Source organism: Gorilla gorilla, chromosome 3 (genome assembly GCF_029281585.2).
Source record: "Gorilla gorilla gorilla isolate KB3781 chromosome 3, NHGRI_mGorGor1-v2.1_pri, whole genome shotgun sequence".
Taxonomy (NCBI): Eukaryota; Metazoa; Chordata; class Mammalia; order Primates; family Hominidae; genus Gorilla; species Gorilla gorilla.
The window spans coordinates 130,103,367-130,123,411 of NC_073227.2; the positions used below are offsets into that span (position 1 = coordinate 130,103,367).

Genomic DNA, 20,045 nt, shown 5'->3' on the forward strand with positions numbered 1-20,045 from the left:
GAACCACCATGCCCAGCCTCTAACAACTAATTTTAATAAGTATTACTGGACTAGTCTACAGGTTCACTGAAAGAAAGGCTACCTGTGAGGATGTGTTTAATTAGCTTTTGCCCTTATATCTCAATTCTGTCTTCACTACAGCTCTGTGCTCAGTTTCTCCATCTATGAAATAAATACGGCCATATCTGTCCCTGGAAGAACTATGTCAAAAGATTTTAAAGAGACAGGCATCATTTGAAGGCAGTATTATTTTAAAGTATCAATGTTACATTTCTTGCAAAGAGCTGCTGAAAGTTAGTTCTTGTCTTTTTTTTTTTTTTTTGTGCTCTTTTAATGAGTTTATTCTGTCAATAGGGAAAATATCAACTTTAAAATCTAAACATATGCCACAAAAATTTTGGGACAAATTTTGAGTTGAAGACGGCAGTACAAACTCATGTTTAGCTTTGTACACACATAATTATAGATATGTACATATGCATGGATTAATATACACACATATTTCTCAACTCTGCTACAAACAGTGACATCCCAGTAGCAACAAGCACATCTAATGCCCAGATCTTGGTTTCTAAGTATGATTCTCCAACAAAAGGAACCAGGGCTCTTTGGAGCAGGGGTTGATTCTAGGGATTCTAGGGTTGGGGCAGGGAATATCCAAGATGAACCTGGAGCATCTTGTAGTGCCAGAAAGTAAGAAGTGCTCAAAAATCAAAAGGATGGGCACATCAAAAGGACATAGTAGCCAACCTGGCAGAACTCCTAATAGCCAAGCTGGACAACTTAAGCAACAAAATAAATACTGTGTTACCCAAAATACAAAATATACATGAGTCCATACTGATGTAAACAAATTAGGGTGGGAGGGAGAAACAAATTTTCCATATAGAAAAATTCCAAATACTACATATGGATATTCCCACTTCCAGGGGGTTGAATGTAATCTTTCCCACCCACCACCTCCCATGACTGGACTTAGTGACTGTTTTCCAAAGAACAGAAGTATGGAAAGGGAAAATAACAGTAATTTTCAGCAGCAAAAAACCAACACACACTACCTTAACCAAGTGTCCAAAGTTAATACACCATCAAGCTGATAGCATGTAACTCCTGACATGATGCAGTGAGAAGGACCTTCACCTCTGGTATTCTTCCTAAAAATCTATAACCCCACTCTAACCATGAGGAAAACATCAGACAAACCCAAATTGAGGAATATTCTACAAAACACCTGACCAGTACTCCTCAAAACTGTCAAGGTTATGAAAAAGAAAGACTGTGGAACTATCACAGACCAGAGGCTAATTAGGCATGACGACTAATTCAGTGTGGTATCCTAGATTGGATCCTGGAAAAGAAAAATGACATTAATTAAAAAACTAGTACAATCTGAGAAATAAAGTCAAGTTCCGTTAACAGTAATTGCCACTGCTGGTTACTTAGCTTCTGACAAATGCTTCATGGTTAAATAAAAGGTTAACACTGGGGGAACTGGGTGAGTGGTCACAGAAGCTCTCCAAGTATCTTTGCAACTTTTCTGTAAATCTAAAATTATCCCAAGTTTTTTTTTTTTTAAATCTGAACATAAAAAACTGTTTCTACTGATTTTTGTGTAATTTGTGATCATGAATTATATTTTATAAAGATATTGAGTTTGTCCTTTTGAGAAAGCCAATGCTGCTAACAAAATCCATGAATTCATTGTAAGTGTAAAGTTACCTGGACAAATATTTCAATAATAAATATTCATAAACCATTTTTTTTTAGAGTCTTGCTCTGTTGCCCAGGCTGGAGTGCAGTGGCACAATCTCAGCTCACTGCAACCTCCACCTCCTGGGTTCAAGTGATTCTCCTGCCTTAGCCTCCTGAGTAGCTGAGACTATAAGCATGCGCCACCACGCCCAGCAAATTTTTGTATTTTTAGTAGAGACGCTGTTTCGCCATGTTGGCCAGCTGGTCTCAAACTCTTGACCTCCAGTGATCCACCCGCCTCAGCCTCCCAAAGTGCTGGGATTATAGGTGTGAGCCACTGTGCCCAGCTGATAAGCATTAATTATTAATAATGGCTTACAAAACTGTACCTTTTATAAAGGTTTGAAATAAAGAATCAATTGAATGTCCCAAACATTTAAGTGGAAACCCAGTTTGCTCACTTAGCCACAAGGCATACATGTGCCTTGTCTCACTGGAACAGCTGCCACCAATTCAAGTTGGAAGATACTAGGTTCCCGGCAATGACATATCTCCAAAGTTAGGAACATGGCCCTTTCTCCAGAACATACTTTTCCTTCTGCCCTGTTCTACCTGTAATGACTTACAAATAACCGCCTCTCCCTATGCTGTCCTTCTCTGACTTTGAAAGTCAGTTCATCTTAATAACTTTGGCCATGGGTCACCCAAAGGATATATATGGCTTGAGGTCCCGGGCTAGGGAAAGGTTAACAACCAGTAGTCAGCAAAGACCAGTCTAGGAACATAACTGAGCATTCCAAGAGACTGAAAAGTTTTCAACATTCATAGACATCTTCAGAAGCTGTTGAAGTTTTCTTGGATTTGCTCTAAACATATGGTAATAATTTTCAATGTAAATAAGAGATCTATAAAAGGCAGTTATTTATATCTTGCCTTTTCCATCCTTTTGGCTCTAATTAAAGGCTTTTTGAAAAGCAGTATCAAGCACAAATTTTAGTAAGACCACAGTTAGTAAAAGGTTACAGTCTTTAAAAAATCTACAATAAGGAACAAGTGCTGGGAAATAAATAACAAAGCATAACAGCAAATAGTGCCTTGATATATTAGGTTAAATATCTTTTCATTTATCTCATTAAATCCATCTTTTCTCCAACTTGGCAAAGGTTATAGCAAAAGATGACATTTGTCATGTGAGTAGCTCATAAAATGGGAGTGGCTATGCTTCTGAATCGCATTCACATCACCTTCTAGGCATATTACATAACACTTAGCTATCCTGGGGTTGCTCCCTACGAGGTTATCAGGTGATGATTCCAATTTTACAACTGGAAAAATGGAAACCTTGTCCTTGTAAGTAGTCCTAATAGAAATGTGACTTACTCATATGCTCAACGGGCTACAGAGAAACAACATATTATGTTGTACTTTAATTACATATTATGTGTAATTAAAATAGAAAAAAAAAGTCCGTTCCTTCTAGGCATAAATGTGTATTTAAAATTTCATAGTAAACAAATACTTGTAAGTGATAATTTCCCCATTTTCCAAATAAGATAATGTTGAACAGACCTTATGATGAATTTTATATTTGATCTTTTTGGTAAATGTGGTTATGAAAATTGAGTTATATATTCTTCTTTTCAAAATTCTCCGCTAAACAAGCACTTGTTTTTGATATTGGTCAAGATATTTGGCATACTAAGTAAGGGAGCAATGCTGGGGAAGATACCTGAGAAGACAAGCGTGCCCTCCCCTCACTATCTCCCTCACTTTTTTTGCTTTGAGGTTTTAACATCAAGATATAAATTATTTTAACGTCTCAAAATAATCCTTTCACAAAAATAAGACAGTTTTATGTTGTAAAAACATTAGTTATTTGTCAAAGGTTATGTTCTTCCATCTTCATCTGTCACTAGCTGTCGGCATCTCCTTTAAAGATCAGTTTTTTCTTCATAATGACACCTGCATGCGGCTCGTTGGCTGTCCAGATATGGTTTACAACCTAAATGTATAACACTGTCAAACAAGAGCTCCACTGTTGTTTCACATGCTGCAAAATAAGAAAATGGGATTACTGTTGGGCAACTACATTGCTCTCTTTTCACCTGTTACACATTACAGCACAGCAACAAGCATATCCCTCGTGAGCACTGAAATGTATGCTAGATGAAATCACCAAACTCTCACAACCTGTAGCATATTTACATACACACATATATATCTACAGATTTCCAGTTTTAGTCTCATGCATCTTATTTTTTGTTTGCATTCAACTGTTTAACCCAATTTTTTTTTTTTTTTTTTTTTGAGACAGGGTCTCACTCTGACACCCACAGTGGAGTGTCATGGTGCAGTCATAGCTTACTGCAGTCTCCACATCCTGGGCTAAAGTGATCCTTCCACCTCAGCCTCCTGAGTAGCTGGCATTACCATGGCCAGCTCATTTTTAATTTAAATTTTTTAAATTTAATTTTTAATTTTAAACAGACACACAACACCACACCCAGCTTTTTGTTTGTTTGTTTGTTTGTTTGTTTTTAGTAGAGATGAGGTCTCACTATGTTGCCCAGGCTGGTCTCAAACTCCTGGACTCAGGCAGTCCTCCTGACTTGTCTTCTCAAAGTGCTGGGATTACAGGCGTGGGCCACCATGCCTGGCCCAATTGTTTAAACTAGACAAATAAGAGTCTTTTAAAATAGCACTGATTAATCAGTGTTTCAACTTTCTTTTTATTTGAAAAACATAATCACTAACAGAGTTGTCTGATAATACTCTTAAATTTGCATTTTAAGAAAAAATGTTTTACGTGCGGAAAAAACAAAGTTTAAAAATTGAAATCTCAAAACATTTCATTATGGCCAATGGCTTCTGAGGACTGATCATACATCAGTTAAGAGGCTTAAAGTAAACGGAATCCAATCTCTTTGACCAATGTCCTAATTTGACTTGGGGATATGGGAGCATATAAATCAAAAGTATTTTTCCCCAGTCAGGTAGGTTTATTTTATTTATTTATTTATTTACTTATTTATTTTATTTATTTATTTTTTTGAGACAAGGTCTCACCTCACTCTGTCACCCAGGCTGGAGTGCAGTGGCATGATCTTGGTTCACTGCAACCTCTGCCTCCTGGGTTCAAGCGATTCTTCCACCTCAGCCTTCTGAGTAACTGGGACTACAGGCGCCTGGCTAATTTTTGTATTTTTTGTTAGAGATGGGGTTTCACCATGTTGGCCAGGCTGCTCTCAAACTCCTGGGCTCAAGTGGTCCACCAGCCAAGGCCTCCCAAAGTGCTGGGATTACAGGCGTGAGCCACCGCACCCGGCCCCAGTTAGGTTTTTAAATTTTTTGAAGACTATGAAAAGGTAATTTATTTACTTTTCTTATTGTAAGAAACCTGAAACATCCAGGTGAGATTATCTTAACATGTTACACTTACAGAGATATAGCACAGAGTGGCTTTTAGTTATCCAAATACTTTTCGTTTCAAAATATTCATGTTAAGGAAGAAACTTGTCATTACAAAATCTTAACATTTTCAAAGTTCTCCAAAAGACTGTGCCATTAAGAAACAACCAACCACAGAAGTGGAGAGGCTATGACTATTAAATAGGAGGTTACAAGATGATTGGTTTCACATTCTTCTTAAATCAGAAAACAGGAAATAAATCTATCTATGCTTCAGGTTTACAGCTAGTTTACCTTAGCCAAAAGCTGCAAAGGGATACAGAGGCTGTGAATTCAAGATTACCTGCAGCAGAGATTTCTTCCTTGACATGAATTATTAGGATATTAGAATCAGGGCTATAATATGAGACTATTTGGAGAATACTGTATAATAGACAGAACACAGATTTTAAAGTCAGGCTAAATGCTCACTTGGGGCAAGTTACTGTTTTCTGAACCATCGTTTCCTTCCTTGAAAAATGGGGATAACACTACCTACCTCTTTAGGTTTTTGTTGGCATCAAATGAAAACATGAATAAAATATCTAGCACAGTATCTTATGATAAGTGCTTAAAATGTTATTTTCCTTTCCTGCCTTGCCTCTTCTGATTTCAGTGTATGATATGTTCTTTGGCTTGACAGTAGAGAAATCTTATAACTACCAGTATTTGAATGGTGATTTATTTGTATTTCCACAAATACTTCACTTCATCCTTATGACAACTCTGTGAGGTGAGTATCACCATTCTTTTAAAAATGACACCAAAGAGCCCTTTCCCTTTGCTAGTTTGGCTTTCTATCTCTTCACCATAATACCTCATGGCAGTGAGTACAACTATATGCTGAGTCCCGTGAGTCCTCCTAGTAAATCACTGAACCTGGGGGTCATCTGGGGACCTTCCCAACAGAAACACATAAGACAAGTCTTCTAGAAATTCCTACTCCAAATCCAGTGTGCTATACTCTTAAATTCACTGGTGGTATGGTCTGAATGTTTGTGTCTTTCCAGAATTTATGTTGAAATCCTAACCTCCAAAGTGATGAAATCAGAAGGTGAGGCCTTTGGAGGTGTCTAAGTTCCAAAGGATGGTAAATGTGATTAGTGCTCTTATAAAAGAGGCCCCAGAGAGCTATCCAGTCCTCTCCACTAAGTGAAGACACAGTTAGAAGGCATCTGCTACGAACTAGAAAATGAGTCCTTATCAGACACCAAATCTGCTAGTGCCTTGATCTTGGACTTCCCAGCCTCCAGAACTGTAGGAAATAACTTTCTGTTGTCTATAAGTCACCCAGTCTATGGTAGCAGTCCAGACGGACTAAGACAACTGGAATCAGAGTTTCAAACTTTAGCTACTTTAGGTTCTTACATGATGACTGGAGATATATTTTAGGGCACAAGGTAGATGAATTCTTCTCTCTCTCAGCCTTAGACACCCATACTGTCCCAAGGTTTCCTAATGCTTTTTGCTTCTGTGACTATAAATCATTTTAGATTATAAAATCATCAGCTCCTCACCTCAGAAAATTGAAGTCTGTGTCACAATAGATAATATATGTGAAAGATTTCTATTGGTAAATCCTATACTAAAACATAGAGCATTTGATAAAACTTTAAAAAGTACACTCATCCCCAAGCCACCAGATCATCCTTACCCTGAACATGCTGAGTTAGTCCTAGTGTTTTCTGTACATCTCGGCAGATCTTGGAGAGGCAATACTGGAATTCCTCATCACAGTCATTCTTGCTTTTGCCACAGGTCTCATAGCACCTGTCGTGTTGGTTGCAACACTTTGTCAGGGAAGGGATACCAATGTTAAGCTGCAAAAGGCATTTGGATGGATTACTGTCAATGAAATGCAAAACTCCTCTGAAGTACCACATTCAAATAGACTAAATAGGTATAAATGATAATGACTGCTGTATAGGTAGTTCCAAAATCCATTTCTGCCTACAAGTATTTTCTGTGTTATAAATCTCCCCATTACACTTACCCATACCCACCCATGTTACTCTCTCAGCTATGCCTCACTGCTCCCTATTCTGCAGCGTTAGAACACTCACAGTTACCTGTCAGTAACAAAATTTCCATTTGTCCAAAACACAAAACGTAAGTTTTAAAAAAAGAAAGATGAGGCTAAGTCCATTAAAGATTCTCCAGGGGCTAGGCAAGTATGATTTTTGGAACTCAAAGTGTTTGTGGCCTCTCCTTCCAAATAAAATTTACTTTATGTGAAATATCACAGAAAACTTTCCTACAACTCAATTTTTTTTGTTTTTTAATCTTTAAATATTTCTCCATTTCCCAAAGATACTATTACTCTGAATCTATAACTTCAATTATTTTAAATAACTTTATACACAAAATCCTTGTGTCTAGGAATCATTCTCATAAACACTTTTTTCCCATAATACTTGGCTTAGATCTAGTCACTCCTACAACAACCACACAGCTATCCCACTTAGCCTTGTTTTAATGTCGAAAACATGATTTATCTATACTTTTTCCCTCTAAGTAGTAGCACTTCTGTACTCCAAACTTTTTAACTACGTATGTGATATTGGGAAATATCATTTAAATAGTACGAACATCTATAAGATTCAAAAATAAAACAATTTTACTTCATTTACTTTTGTTAGTTTTGCCAAAAAGAATCTAATAAACCTGATCACTCTTACACCCAGCTAAATTATTTGTGAATCTAAGAACATGCTGATAGTCTTATATCACCAAAAGTATTACATGATTTACCAGTTACAAAACTTATCAAATAAAAGACAATATTTACATGAACACCAAACAGTGGAGAGCCACATCCATTCGGTGGGGAGGGTTTATAACCATAACGTGGGAAAGGCTTAGATCCTATAAAATATAATGGTATCATAATTAATTTTGAAATATGATAAAAGTAAAATACATACTCAAAAAGGTCAATATGCTACATTAGCCTTAGAAATATTTAATATTTACTTGGATGCTAACATAAGTGCATATGTCTTTATTCTGATGAGCATTAAGAATGCTAATTAGACTTTTTATTTCTCCTGTGGTGAGGAATATATACAAATGTGCACATATATACATATACACATATATAGCAACTCATAAAATGTAATTATTTGTAAGCCTATGCCATACGAAACATACAAAAGCTTATCCTGTACTTCTGGAGATTTCAGAGGTCACGTGCCAGATAGGGTTCATATGTATAAAAGATAAATCCACCCTGTTTTCCTGTACATTCTAACACTTTGTTTTTTAGGGCTAAGACGGTATCTTCCCAACTCCCACAAATGCTTCATTGCATACAAACCTCAATAACCATTAACCAACCAGTTTACTTGGGCAAAGCCTAAGGCTAAGGAAGACAAGGTCATCTGATGATCATTCAATAACCTTAGTACTACAAGACATTACAGGACCACGCATTCTGCCTGCTGCCCTCCCACCGAGTCAACCATTCCACAAATATACTTCTTTGCCATCTAAGGAAAAGGTTAGAAGGGATACTTGATGAACTACGGTACTCCAGAAGTACTGTAGCTCTAATGAAGTACTTCTAAAGAACAGAAGACTTGGAAGGCTAATGTTCCCCAGTAGCATCAAGGGTTCAGTAACAAGGAAAAAGATGACATTATCATAGCAATCTTAAATTTTGGAGGGTACTTCAGAAACATCTCACCTCATTTAATACAGGTTTACCTCAGAGATATTGCAGGTTCAGTCCCAGATCATCACAATAAAGCCAATATAACAATGAAGTGAGTCACATAAATTTTTTTGGTTTTCCAGTGCATATAAAAGTTTTGTTTACACTATGCTGTAGTCTATTAAGTGCTCAATAACACTGTCTAAAAAAACCAATGTACAGACCTTAATTTAAAAATACTTTATTGCTAAAAAATGCTGACACAGATACTAAGTGAGCACATGCTGTGGGAAATATGGCACCGATAGACTTGCTCAATGCAGGGTCGCCGCTAACCTTCGATTTGTTAAAAAACAAGCAAGCAAAAAAACCCCCACAATTATTTGTGAAGTGCATTAAAGCAAAACACATTAAAATGAAGTATGCTTGTATAGAAATCACTTCAACCTACCAGTCACCTACTGGCTCTTTGAATGTTTCCCACAACCCTCCTACATCAAGAAATAACCTATTCTACTGTGAAATGACATCAATTGTTAAGACATTCTTCTGCCTTCTTTTAAGTTCTACCTATAAACAATCCTCTGCCCCTTGGGGAAACAGAAAAATAAGCCAACTCCCTATTTTACACAATAATCCTTTCAAATATTTTGGGCTACAATTTATCTTGCCTTCTAAAATGAGATATTCCCAGGTATTTTACCCTACGACATGGCAGTTTCCAAATACAACCCCACAGTTGGATACATAGGAGTGACACAAAGTATTCCGCCAATTTTCATTTAACATTTATTGGTAGATTTTATAAAGACAAGGTTACCCTCCAAAAGTAAATTGAGGGTAAAAAAGCAGCTCTTTCGGTAATCAACCATCAAAATAAGTAACCCCTCAAGGTAATAACTGAAAAATGGTTTTGGCTGGGCGTGGTGGCTCACGCCTATAATCCCAGCACTTTGGGAGGTTAAGGTGGTAAAACTGCCTGAGCCCAGGTTTTTGAGACCAGCCTGGGCAACATGATGAGACTCTGTCTGTATTCAAAAAAAAAAAAAAAAATATATATATATATATATATATGTATATATGAATTTTTAAAAAATAAAAAAAGAAAGAGAGGCCGGGCGCGGTGGCTCACGCCTGTAATCCCAGCACTTTGGGAGGCCGAGGCGGGCGGATCACGAGGTCAGGAGATCGAGACCATCCTGGCTAACACGGTGAAACCCCGTCTCTACTAAAAATACAAAAAAAAAAAATTAGCCGGGCGTGGTAGTGGGCGCCTGTAGTCCCAGCTACTCGGGAGGCTGAGGCAGGAGAATGGCGTGAATCCGGGAGGTGGAACTTGCAGTGAGCCGAGATCGCGCCACTGCACTCCAGCCTGGGCGACAAAGCAAGACTCCGTCTCAAAAAAAAAAAAAAAAAAAAAAAAAAGAAAGAGAAAAAAAATAAACGGTTTCAGTGACTTGCTCAGCAGTTCCATGCTCAACTAAGGTCACCATACATAGCCTCAAGAGAGCAGTATAACCTCATGAAGATATAAAGCTATAGCCTGGGCCGGGAGCGGTGGCTCACACCTGTAATCCCAGCACTTTGGGAGGCTGAGGCAGGTGGATCACCTGAGGTCGAGAGTTCAACACCAGCCTGACCAACATGGCGAAACCCCATCTCTACTAAATATACAAAATTAGCTGGGCAATGTGGTGGCACATGCCTGTAATCCCAGCTACTTGGGAGGCTGAGGCAGGAGAATCGCTTGAACCTAGGAGGCGGAGGTTGTGGTGAGCCAAGATCGTGCCATTGCACTCCAGCCTGGGCAACAAGAGCGAAACTCTGTCTCAAAAAACAGTAACAACAAAAACAAAACCTATAGCCTGCTCTAAAGGAAAAATGTATACAAAAAGGAATGGTTAAGATGAGTCTAGAAAACGGAAGGCCAATGATAGCACTTCGTCTTGTTTCTCCAGCCCTGTCCATAAGGAAGGGTTGTTTCTGGACCCCTGGAAGATGAGGGTAGATGACTCAGGCTATCACAGATGAATCACCGTGATCCTTCAACTCTCATCGCCTGCTTTTAGTCCTTCATTCTTTTCTTTTTTTTTTTTTGAGATGGAGTCTCGCTTTGCCTCCCAGCAAGCTGGAGTGCAATGGCGCGATCTTGGCTCATCGCAACCTCTGCCGCCTGGGTTCAAGTGAGTCTCCTGCCTCAGCTTCCCCAGTAGCTGGAACTACAGGAGTGTGCCACCAGGCCTGGCTAATTTTTGTATTTTTAGTAGAGACGGGGCTTCACCAGGTTGGCCAGGCTGGTCTCAAACTCCTGACCTCGTGATCCACCCGCCTCGGCCTCCCAAAGTGTTGGGATTACAGGCGTGAGCCACCGTGCCCGGCCCAGTACTTCATTCCTAAGAAAACAGTTTATGACTTGGCTTCCTACTTACAAGGGCCTACAGAGGAAGGTCCAGTGGGCATCTCAAACTTAAGCTGTCCCTCCTGACATTCACCTCAAATTTGCTCCATTCACAGTTTGCTGTTTTCAGTTAACAGTAATTCTGTCCTTCCAGATGCTCAGAGCAAAAATGTCAGACATTTTTGCTTATGTTCTTACGTTCTTATACCCCACATTCAATCCAACAGTATATCCTGTTGACTCTACCTTCAAAATATTCAGAATCTAATCACTTCTTACCACCTCCACTACTACCAATCCTGCTCCAAGCCACAATGGATTATTGCTATAAACTCCTAACTATTTGCCCTACTTTGGTTCGCCTGCTCCACACCAACCCCCCATAATCCAGTCTCAACACCGAGCACAAATGATTGTATTAAAATATGTTAGATCAAGTCTTTTTCTGCTCAGAGACGCTTTAATGGCTTCTCATCTTATTCAGAACAAAAGCCAAAGTCTATAAAGCCTATGAAACCCTGTATAACCTGGTCTTCCCATGATTTCTCTGACCTCATCCTCTTCCTAGTCTCTCTCTTCCTTTCTTCCTCAACCTATTCCTCTTTGCTGTTCCACAGACACTGCAGGTCTGCTCCTGTCCCAGGGCCTTTGAACCTGCTCTTCCTGTATGTGGATGCTCTTTCTCCTGACACTAGTTTCTCCTTTACTGCTATGGTTTGAATGTTTGCATCACCCCAAAATTCATGTTGAAACCTAATCACCAATGTGATGGTATTAGAAGGTGGGACTATTGGAGGTGATTAGGTCATGTGGACAGATCTCTCATGAATGGAATTTGTGCCCTATAAAAGTGGCCCTAAAGAGCTGCCCTGCCCCATCCATCACCATGTGAGGACACAGCTAGAAGGTGCCATCTATGAACAAGGAAGTGGACTCTTACCAGACATTGAATCTGCCAAATGCTCGATCTTGGACTTCACAGCCTCCAGAACTGAGGAATAAATTTCCGTTGTTTATAAGCCACCCAGTTTAAGGCATTTTGTTATAGCAGCCTGAACAGACTAAGACATTCACCTTCTCAGCAAGTCTTCCCTGACCATACTATTTGTAGCACATATGACCTTCTAACATACTATATCACTAATCTACTTATTTTATTATGTCTCCCCATCCTAAAATGTAAACTCCTCGAAAGCAGACATTTTTGTGTTTTGGATTCCCAATGCCTAGAACAGTGCCTGGAATAACTTTGTGATGAATTTTTGCAATAAGTATGTGATGAATTAATGAACAGAAGACTTGGAAGGCTTGGAATATTCATTATAAATGGAGATTATCCGTTAAGAAACCCTGCTGTTTGCCCTAGAGTCTCTTTTGTGCTTGGTGAGCATTCATCAGCCAGCCTCCAAAGACTGATCACTTCTAGCTTGTCACATCTCTTTAAAATACGGCACCTCAGACTGAACACTGTAGGGTAAGATGGGCTTTTTAACCTTTTGTGCTGGATAAAGTACTTGTATTAAAACAGCCTAACACAGTATGTTTCAGCTGTGCCTCATTGCTAACATAGACAGTAGTAAAAAAAAAAAAAATCATCGGTTCTTTCTAAAATGGACTTTTTAATACCTACTGCTAGAGGCTTAGCACTTCTGCAATTTAATTTTGAGTCTAAATATAAGATTGTATATAAGATTCAATCTTGTTAGTTTCAGTTCACCATTCTCGACTGCTGAGCAGTTTTTAAATCTAGAGCTATTCACCCAGTGTTGCCTGTTGCTCCCAGATATTCACAAACTTAAGATGCAGATATTAATCAGGACAGAGGTCCACTACAGATAAGTCCTCTCTCCAAGCAGCCGTGAAGTCATCAAATAGTAACCAGTTTTTCTCACAGGAGTATCATGAGAAACTATACATTTATCTATAGTTTTCTTTGCCCTAACACACTATAAATCTCTTCACAGAAAAGGAGGCTGGATCAGCATTTAATTCTTGGGAAGCCCATTCTAGTTCCTCAAGCTTCATCATGAAACTCTCTTTCGTCAGGGGTTTTGACAATCAACTGTTCAAAATGTTTAGAAACATATCTAGAGATACACACTAAGAAATAGGTCAAGCTGTTAATCTGAAAAAAGTACAATACACCAGAGAATGTTCAAAAAGTCTGGAAACAGGAATAATAGTGTATTTACAATATATATTGTTCAGGTTAACAACTGGACTGTTTTAAATTTAGAAGTATATCATCTAAAAAAGTGTCTAGTGGTTAATGAAAAACATATTGAGTGTGTCATTTGAAAATAAAACATAATGTTTATTCTATGTTTCCAACTTTTTAGACACCTTGTACATTCTCCCTCCCTCCCATCTGCCAGTCTAGAGATTTCCGGCACCTCACCCTTTTCCATGAGAAGCAAAGATTACCACCCTCAGACAAACGATATGGGCCTATGGCTTTAAAGACATGTGTCTCAATTGTCTTATTTTGTTTGTTTGTTTTTTTCTGAGACTGAGTTTTGCTCTTGTTGCCCAAGCTGGAGTGCAATGGCGTGATCTCAGCTCACTGCAACCTCTGCCTCCCGGGTTCAAGCGATTCTTCTGCTTCAGCCTCCCAAGTAGCTGGGATTACAGGCATGCGCCACCATGCCTGGCTAATCTTGTATTTTTAGTAGAGATGGAGTTTCTCCATGTTGGTCAGGCTGGTCTTGAACTCCTGACAGGTGATCCGCCTGCCTCAGTCTCCCAAAGTGCTGGGATTACAAGCGTGAGCCATCGCGCCCGGCCTTTTTTTTTAATCAGAAAGATACTTCCCTCAATGTACATACAACAGCAGTACTTCTATTTTTCCTTCCCTTTGTATTTTATCTAAATCCATAGACTCTGATTTCAAATCTATAAAAACATTCCTGATGCTGATGATGTGTGTAATGACAGTGATACATATATATGTGTATGCATGTGTGTACATATATAGACATTTTCTCATAAGAGATAATTACCTTTGAATGGGAGAATGATCAGACACAAATGAAGTCAGAAAAACTAAAAACATGCCCACCATAGGAGAGTAAAGAGGAAGAGATAGTACAGAGAAGGACAACTGGCAAAAATGAGAATGGAGGTACGAGGAAGTAGGAGGCTGCTGTGCCAAACAGGGCTAGTGGTTATAACTGTCTGAAGAAGAAAAGTTGATAAAAATCAAGTAATAAAGAGCCAACATCTACTGTACATGAAAAACTGGATAATAACACCATGAAATAAATGCTGGTAAAAAGTTTGGCTCCCCAGTGTAAATGGCAAAAGGGGCATATGTGTATGGTTCTTTAGTTTTTTTCAAGGCAAACTCCTAATGTCATTTCCTCAGAGAGGTCTTCCCTGCTTACCCAATCTAAAATAGCACCCCCTCTCTTTCTAGCATTTATTGACCTAATTAACATTAACATTAGTCAGTTTCTATGAAGAAAGGACTTAGTCTTGCTCACCTAGAAGATATTTAGCACACAGTGGGCACCCAATAAATTACCAGATTAAAAAATGGGAAACATTCTTTGATGAAATTAAAATAATTCCTTATCCACAGCAAAAAACTGAACACTTGGAAGTAACTAGTTTCCTGAGAAATTCTAAAGTATTTTGAAATTCTAAATTCACCTTTAAATTAAAAGTTATCTCTGAACAAGGCAAGTTATATAGACAGTTCTTTATTAGAGGTTAAGTTGATTCAGACACCAATGTTACAAATGTATTAATATTTTAAATTTTGTTATAGTTTTATAAATGGCTAAGCATTTTAAAAATTAGCATTTCTACTGGTGCCAGTTTTTACAAATAAAGCAAAAACTCAATAATGGAAGAAACAAAATCAGAGTAACATCAAAACACCATGATGTGTTGGGGCCATTGTCCTCTAAAATTTGTAAGCGGATACAAACCAAATCCACTGTGTACAACTGCATGGAAAGACTATTCATTAATTTCCATTTTTGACTTAAGCAATAGCTCCTTCTCTTGATTGTTTATCATTTGTATGGACTGCTGAAATCTAAAGATTTTCATAGACTGAGACAAAGTTGATTCTTTTCCATGTATTTTTTCTAAATTTGATGCAAATACTTCCAGATAGACCAACTGTTTTCACCTGACAGAATATGAAGCAGATGACAAGCACAAGAAGTAGTCTGCTGGGTCACACAAAGGTCTCATGGCAGAGTTTTGTAAGATTCCAACCTGCACTCCCAAACACTTGAGACTTTAAGTATTCATGATCATTAATCTCCAAAAGGTCCTTGTATTACTTTATTTTTCTAGTCTGTTCACTTTTATATTTTCCTCAAATCTCCAACATCCCCATTCTCCATCTTCTCTGTCAGCTGATGACCTGGATTCCTACTTTACTGAGAAAAGCAGGCAATCAGGAGAACTTGAACATCCACCCACTTAACCAGCATCAGTGCTCATATCCTCTACCTGTGTTCCTATTAACAGGGCTATGCTATATGCTCTTGGCCAAACTCTCTAAGTATGTACTAGAAACTACCCCCTCTCACTTACCCAAGGCTATGACTCCAACAATTCTCTCCCTCGTCAGTATTTCTACTCTCCACTGAACCATTCTCAAAAGCATACAAATGTGTTATTATTTTTCCTAATGCCTGAAAACTGTTCTTTCCACGGTCTTCCCCATATCAGTTAATGGTAATTCTGTCCTTCCAGTTGTTCAGGCCAAAAACTGTGGTATCATTTTTGACTTAACTCATACCTAACTTCTAAGCCATCAGCAAATCTTTTAGGTCCTTCCTTCAAAATATATCCAAAATCCAACTACTTCTCATTACCTCTGTTGCTACCAACCTGAGCAAAATCACCCATCTTTTGTCTGGACTCCTGCATGCGTCACCCTGCTTCCATTTTTACTCCCCCACTCCCTTGACCCCTTCTGTTCTCAGCACAACAGCCAGAGGGATCCTAGAAAACATACGTCACTGAATTAATTAATGACTTATTCATCATTCTAAAAACATTTACAAGCCAGTTTTGTGTTCTATTTTTCAAAGGAAATTGAAAAGTTTTCTTCCTTAAATCTTCCTTGCTGTCAGGGAGAAAAAAGTTGAAGAAAATAACGGATCATCAAATTTATTTCCCTAAATACTTAACTCTCAATAAGGCCTTTTTCCTACCCAAGAGAGGATGGCCAAAACTAAGGGAGCAAGTCTCCATAATGCCAGTCCCTCAGGTAAAGCAAGGACATGTGCCCTTTATTTGACCAACCTCTCCCTACCATTAACTCACTCTTTTTTTTTTTTTTTAAGCTCTCTTGATCTCTTTCTTGCAACTAAAACACCCCTTAATCACCATGTTTCTCCAGATTTGGGATTGTTTTGTTTGGTTCTGATTTGGTCACCTGAATTCCAAAATATAGGAAAGGTTGAATCATTGTTCCAGAGAGACTGCTCGAGTAACGGCAATTTTATTATTATTATTATTATTATTATTATTATTATTATTATTATTTTTGAGACAGAGTCTTGCTCTGTCACCCAGGCTGGAGGCACGGTCTTGGCTCACTGCAACCTCCGCCTCCCAGGTTCAAGCTATTCTCCTACCTCAGCCTCCCAAGTAGCTGGGACTACAGGTGTGCACCACCATGCCCAGCTAATTTTTGTATTTTTAGTAGAGATGGGATTTCACCATGTTGGCCAGGCTGGTCTCGAACTCCTGAGCTCAACTGATCCGCCCGCCTCAGCCTCCCAAAGTGCTGGGATTACAGGCATGAGCCATCAGGCCCTGCCTAATTTTTTTTTCATTGAGATCCAATTATCTATCAGTATGGTGACTTGGACTTGAAACCACATGTCCGTTAAATGTAGAGTACTTACTAAGACAAAAATTTTTTTTCACTGAGGCATATAACATTTCTTAAATTCTCAAATTCCTTTGTGTTTTTTGTGCCAGAGACCTTCCTCTAAACTCCAAATAGTAAATTTTGAGAAGCCTGTAGAAGATGAAAAAGATTAAAAAGAAAGATTAAGCCAGGTGTAGTGGTGGCATGGCCTATAGTCCTAGCTATTTGGGAAGCTGAGGCAGGAGAATTGCTTGAGCCCAGGAGTTGGAGGCTGCAGGGAGCAATGATCACACCACTGCCCTCTAGCCTGGGCACAGAGGGAGACCTTGCCTCAAAAATATTAACAAAAAATAAAATAAAAAGACTAAAACAGTATTTTAACAAGGCTGGTATTCATTCAACTTCAGGGATGTTTTAAATGTAAATAAACTCTAGAACCCTAGACTAATAAATTTATGAAGACGACTCCTTCCAAGTCTTCCCTATCTCTGTAAATGGCAACCGTTTCCTTCCTTTGGCTCAGGCCAAAACCTTCAGAGTCATCCTTGACTGGCCTTTCTCCTCAGGTCCACTGCACTTGCTATTCCCTCTGCCTGGAATGCTGTTTCTCCAAATAACCACATTCCCTCCCCTTACCACGTGCAGATTTCTTCTCAAATATTCTTTCATTAGTGAGGCCTTTGCTGAACAACCCATTTAGAAGAGTAAATTGCCTCCAACATGGCCCCTCGTCTGCCCTGATCAGACTCCACACTTCCCCTAATTTTACTTATTTACTAGTTTACTGCCCATCTCTCCCTCACCAGAACTCAAGCTCCATGGACAGAGATTTTTGTCTGTTTTATTAACTGCTGAATCTCAAATTAGAACAACATCTGAAGCACAGCTGGGACTCAAATATTTGTATAATGAATAGGAATGACTAAGTAAAACTGTAACATTTGCTTTAGGAAAGGCAACTATTTGATCCTTAAATTATGCACTTAATCCTCCGAACAAGTTCTACAAGAATAAAAACATCTTCATGAAGCATACGTTTAGGTGGTAACGTTTAGGCACAAATTTAAGAAGCAATGCAACATGTCTCAGCACCTGTTCAGCGCTTTAAAGTATACAAGATACAGTTCATCCTTTACTTCTATTAACATAAAACTAGAAATCATCTTGAAAATTGCAGGCAGCAGATGGCATCACAGGTTTACATGATACCAGTTCCTTTTAAGTTCACCTATACAATCAGGTTCCAACAATGAAGTCACTGGATCCCCTATTATTTTCCGCTGCCAGCATAATGAGACTCTAACCTTGGCTAATCTTATTGGAAATATGATCTCCCAAGTGCTCTCTTAACATTTTCAATTTCCAAACAAAAGTCCAATATTTTTCTGACCTATTAAAATATTTAAGCACTCAAAAATGTGCTACAGAAGAACGATCTCTGCCTGAAATACTGAGTTGATTAGTACTCATACCGCCACCAAACAAATTCTCAGGTTCAAAGAGAAAGTTCAAAAAATATTAAAAAAGTAAATGAAGATAACTGTATTAACGTTAACCAACAATGAGGAGGAGGCGGGTCACTGATATCTAAGGAAAGAAGAGTTATCGGAACCCTTTCTCAACACTCGAGTACACCAAAAGTCTGTACAAAGGTCGCAAGTTATTGTCTATGGGTTTGCAGAAAAAAAACCATTTAATATCAATTATAGAGAAAGTTACTACGGCATGGTTTTTAAATTCTCAGTTTGCTTCGCACGTTCATCCAATTTACAGAAGCAAAAATGAGCTAAAATCAGTCTGTTCCACTCTATTCCCATGATTCCTACGTCAGTAAGTTCTTGGGCAACTTGGTGCAATTGAGGGGGGGAAAAGGTAATTCAGAAGCAATGCAAATGGGACGGAGAGTACACTCAGGTGACCTCTCACATTCTAACAATAGTGGTGCGAACTTGTACCCAGCTTGCTCAATCACTAGAACGGCAAGATTCTAGCAGTGGTTAAGTTTTTCCACAGCCGAAGGACACCGTCAAGGTCTGCCTTGCATCTGTCACTCACACCTCCAGGATCTCCGTCACCCCAATCCCCCGAAAGCACGAGCCCTCGCTGGGCCCGGGTGCCCCCTCACCGTCACTGCATTTATACTGGCAGAGACCGTCCTCGCCTCCCAGGAGGTCCAAGGCGGCGTTCAGGTACGTGTCTATCTTATGAACGCCGTTCCGGATGGTCTTCAGGGTGGCTCTCCAGTCGGTGGTCTGGGCCTGCTCCTGGCACCTGACAACAGCGGCCATGAGGAGGAGCAGGAGGGTGAGCGCGGGGCGCGAGAGCAGGGCCATGCGCGCAGCGCCGGGCTCTACGGGTCCCCGAGCCGCGGCGGGGGGCGCGTCCCCACAGAGTCCCCGGGACGCGCTAGGCAGCGGCGCGGGCCCCGGGCTTGGCAGCAGCCAGCTCCATATCCACGCCTCCTTCCCGGCTGGCCCGCAGGATCTCGCTGGCTTTACGTGAACCGCCTCGGGCAGGCAGCGCCGTCGCGGGGACGCGCCCGCTCACCTGGACCAGCGCGCCCGCTCACCTGGGCCAGCAACCTTCCCCTGTGCGCCTGCGCCGGAGCACGGCGCGTCAGCGGCGCACGGGAGGGGCGGGACGCGCAGGAGGTGGGGCGGGGAGGGGGCGGGGTTGGTGGGGGGCGGGGAACCGGGGGCGGGGCCTCCATGCCCACGTGGTCTCCGCGGCGCCCTCCCAAGGCCCTTGTTCCTGGTTCACAAGAGAACCTTAAAAAGTACCCAGGCCTGAGCCCCTTTTCTAGGGAGCCTGATTACGTTGTCCCAGGTGGCAGTGGGCGTCGGTATTTTTTAAGAAAGCTCTCCGGGCTGCTAACCGTGAAGCGAGAGTGCAGAGCTAACCCCGGTGGCCTAACCTGACCAGTCGGGGCTCAGCACAGTAGCCCCGAGAGACAAGCTTTTCTGGGTGTGGACAACATCGGAGAAAATGACCCCTGTGCCCCCTGGCAGAGAGCG

At 40.0% G+C, this 20,045-nt stretch overlaps 1 protein-coding gene across 2 annotated transcripts; it reads right to left on the reverse strand.

The window, feature by feature from the left end:
- Window positions 1-230: 230 nt before the first annotated feature.
- Window positions 231-19,684, reverse strand: PLA2G12A (phospholipase A2 group XIIA). Of its 2 annotated transcripts, XM_055385729.2 has the most exons (5): window positions 19,157-19,651; window positions 12,130-12,180; window positions 7,928-8,004; window positions 6,794-6,959; window positions 231-3,742 (listed from the first exon to the last, which is right to left on the reverse strand). In XM_055385729.2, exons 1-5 carry the CDS (start codon window positions 19,362-19,364, stop codon window positions 3,624-3,626), a joined length of 621 nt encoding a protein of 206 aa, XP_055241704.1. In that variant the 5' UTR covers window positions 19,365-19,651; the 3' UTR covers window positions 231-3,623. The 2 variants fall into 2 exon arrangements, with proteins under 2 accessions (XP_055241704.1, XP_004040321.1); XM_004040273.5 differs by lacking the exon at window positions 12,130-12,180 and having other exon boundaries at window positions 19,157-19,684.
- Window positions 19,685-20,045: the final 361 nt, after the last annotated feature.